The 2,500-nt window shown below is 41.6% G+C and overlaps 1 protein-coding gene across 1 annotated transcript in view; it reads right to left on the bottom strand.

Annotated features, from left to right (window-relative positions):
• The window catches only part of LOC137992468 (homocysteine-responsive endoplasmic reticulum-resident ubiquitin-like domain member 2 protein), a 9,937-nt gene that overhangs the window by 4,680 nt on the left and 2,757 nt on the right, over nt 1–2,500 (bottom strand). The window contains exons 4-6 of the mRNA XM_068837821.1: nt 2,407–2,500; nt 2,106–2,267; nt 1–311 (exon numbers count right to left, since the gene is read on the bottom strand). The exon at nt 1–311 is cut by the window's left edge and continues 75 nt beyond it; the exon at nt 2,407–2,500 is cut by the window's right edge and continues 49 nt beyond it. Coding sequence (XP_068693922.1) covers nt 1–311; nt 2,106–2,267; nt 2,407–2,500 — 567 coding nt within the window. The remainder of the gene's footprint in view (nt 312–2,105; nt 2,268–2,406) is intronic.

The following is a 2,500-nucleotide window of genomic DNA, read 5'->3' as shown; positions in this document are numbered from 1 at the left end:
TGAAACGGCTGGTTGACGCATAAAACCAAAATATGCTCAATAATATTCCTATGCGACATAGAGTATAGATCTTATCAAGCCAATCTCGGTTCGGATTCTCATCATCTTCTTCATCATCAAACAGTGGTCCAGCATTAGCATTAGCTTGAGGATTTTCGTTTGGTTGTTGTTGAGGGGCCTGTGCTGGTGCAGGTTGGGCTGCCTGTGGAGGTGTAGGAGGAGGAGTTTGTGGTGGAGTCATAAATGGTACTTGAGGTGCTGGGACATTTCCTGCCTGTGGGTACCATGGGAAGGGCATTTGTGGATAGCCACTGAAGACAAATCAGAACAAGGAATGTTGACTAACATGAACACTGCAAATATTTTGAGTAGAGTTCTCAATTTGTTATTCTACTCCCCTTCTTAAAAAACAGCGGTCAACCTCGTCGGTACACTACTAAATTATTGGCAAGAAATACTGCTTACTACCGCCAGGGCAAAAGTTTTAAGCCAAAACAGTGATAATTATCCAGTATGATGGAGTCTCTCAAAAAGATCTATTAAGAGGCAACATTGTTTTACTTTACTGGTTTAGCATTAAAAATGCCTTGAAAAACTTGTGGGGAGTGCTGGGTACTACTCAAAGGTATTATTCATTCAGTTGTGGTTTAAGCTCTAACTGCCAATCTGCTGTGCTTGAAGTTGTGAGTTTAAATCCTGGTGGACCACCACTCTGAGTCTTGAAGTAACTTAAAATATGGTGGTTACTTGACTTAACAATAACTGCCTCTGGCAAGCATTTGAAACCTACAATCGTAGTCATTTAGGAAACTCTTTTCCATAACATTGTTACCAAAGATATGCCTTGAAAAAAAAAAATTGAACACATCTAACCAAGGTCAGTACTCAAAATTAGCAGGAGTCCGACACCACCAGAAAGTCTACCGTGCGACCAGTTTTTGGTAAAGTAAAAAACCTGGTTTTACCCAAGGAGAAAACAACAGACAACCAGCCAAAAATAAAAAAAAGGAATTAATCATAAGATCCTTCGTAGTGTGAAGTTGACCCGTTGACTCCTGGGATTGAGACTAACTATAACCCCAGATTTTACTCGTCAACTGGGGGTGTCCTACGGCACACGAAGAGTGAATGGGTTAAAGGTAAAGTCTGCTATGCGCCTAGAAGGCCCATCAGGCCGGCGCTTATCTCTGGTTACTGTAGCATGAAGCGACTAAGGAGTATTTCTACTCCCTCCCTGGATGGGATGCTAGTCCATGGCAGGGTTATCCCCAGCAGTAAATTCGCCGGTACCCATTTATACACCTGGGTGGAGAGAGGCACCGTGAGAGTACAGTGTCTTGCCCAAGAACACAACACAGTGTCCTCAGCCAGGACCCAAACCCGGACCACTCGATCCAGAGATGAGCGCACTGACCATGAGGTCAAAGCGCCTCCCACAGTGAATGGGTTAAAAATAATTAATTTGCCACAGTTGAGCATTTTTCCCTGTTATGAATATCTGTAGCTTTTACAAAACATTGTCAAATAAAAAAATGCAAAACATGTAGGTGATGGAGGCAATGAATCTTAAGAAGCCATTTTTAAAATGGCAAAACTTAACCTAGACTTCTGCAAAAAAAAAAAAAAACGCTGCACGTTAAGAACTATGAGATAGTCAAGTTGATCGCCATGTGATTGCATTTCGACACGGTGTGCAATTAATCGAAGGGGGTTTCCTAATGGGCAACCAAAGATTTATCAGGGCAACCAAATTTATGGCTTTGGTTGCACAGCTTTTGAACCAGCTTCAACCTGGATTTTTCTCAAGTTTGCCATATGTTTTTACATTCTTGCAAAAGTGTCAAAGAAGATAGTGACTGTTATCGCCAGTTAACACATGAAGTTATTGTATTTATCAATAGTGACTTGGGGACGCCTATATAGTAGAACATGTGAACATGTGAACTGCAGCAATCACAAACTATCGGTTCAAACTCCTAACAGAAGCATTTGGATTTTTCCAAGTTTCCCTGAGTCACCAGCCCAGCTTTAGAAATAACAGCTAACAACTCGATGATAAAGGAGGGCAACAACAGATAAATGATCAGTTATCTGATAAAACTTACAAGTTAGGTGGTTGGTTCATGTTTGGAAGAGGTATTCTCCCTGCTGCCATCTGTTGAGCCATCATTTGCTGCATCCAGTAAGGCGGTGGGATAAATGGAGGTACAACATAGCCTTGACCTTGGGCCATATGGAAATTGTATGGTAAATTCGTGATCTGCTGCCTGTGGAAACACAAAAAGGTATAGTTTTCCTCAAACACACCTATGGTACTGAAACCCCTCACCCAACCCAAATCTCATTCTACACCCAACCCAAATTAATGATGTTCCCCTGAAAGTAAAAAAAAAAAGCAAGACTCACTGGTACACATTAAATGGTGGATAGGTTGGTGAATTAGCTCCTCTGTATCGAAGTCCATCAGTGACTGTCTGTGGTGTGATAGGTGTTGTACGAA

The sequence above is a fragment of the Montipora foliosa genome, chromosome 1 (assembly GCF_036669935.1).
Source record: "Montipora foliosa isolate CH-2021 chromosome 1, ASM3666993v2, whole genome shotgun sequence".
Lineage (NCBI taxonomy): Eukaryota > Metazoa > Cnidaria > Anthozoa > Scleractinia > Acroporidae > Montipora > Montipora foliosa.
Note: the sequence above shows the minus strand (reverse complement) of the source record. Positions and strands in the feature narration are given on the sequence as shown.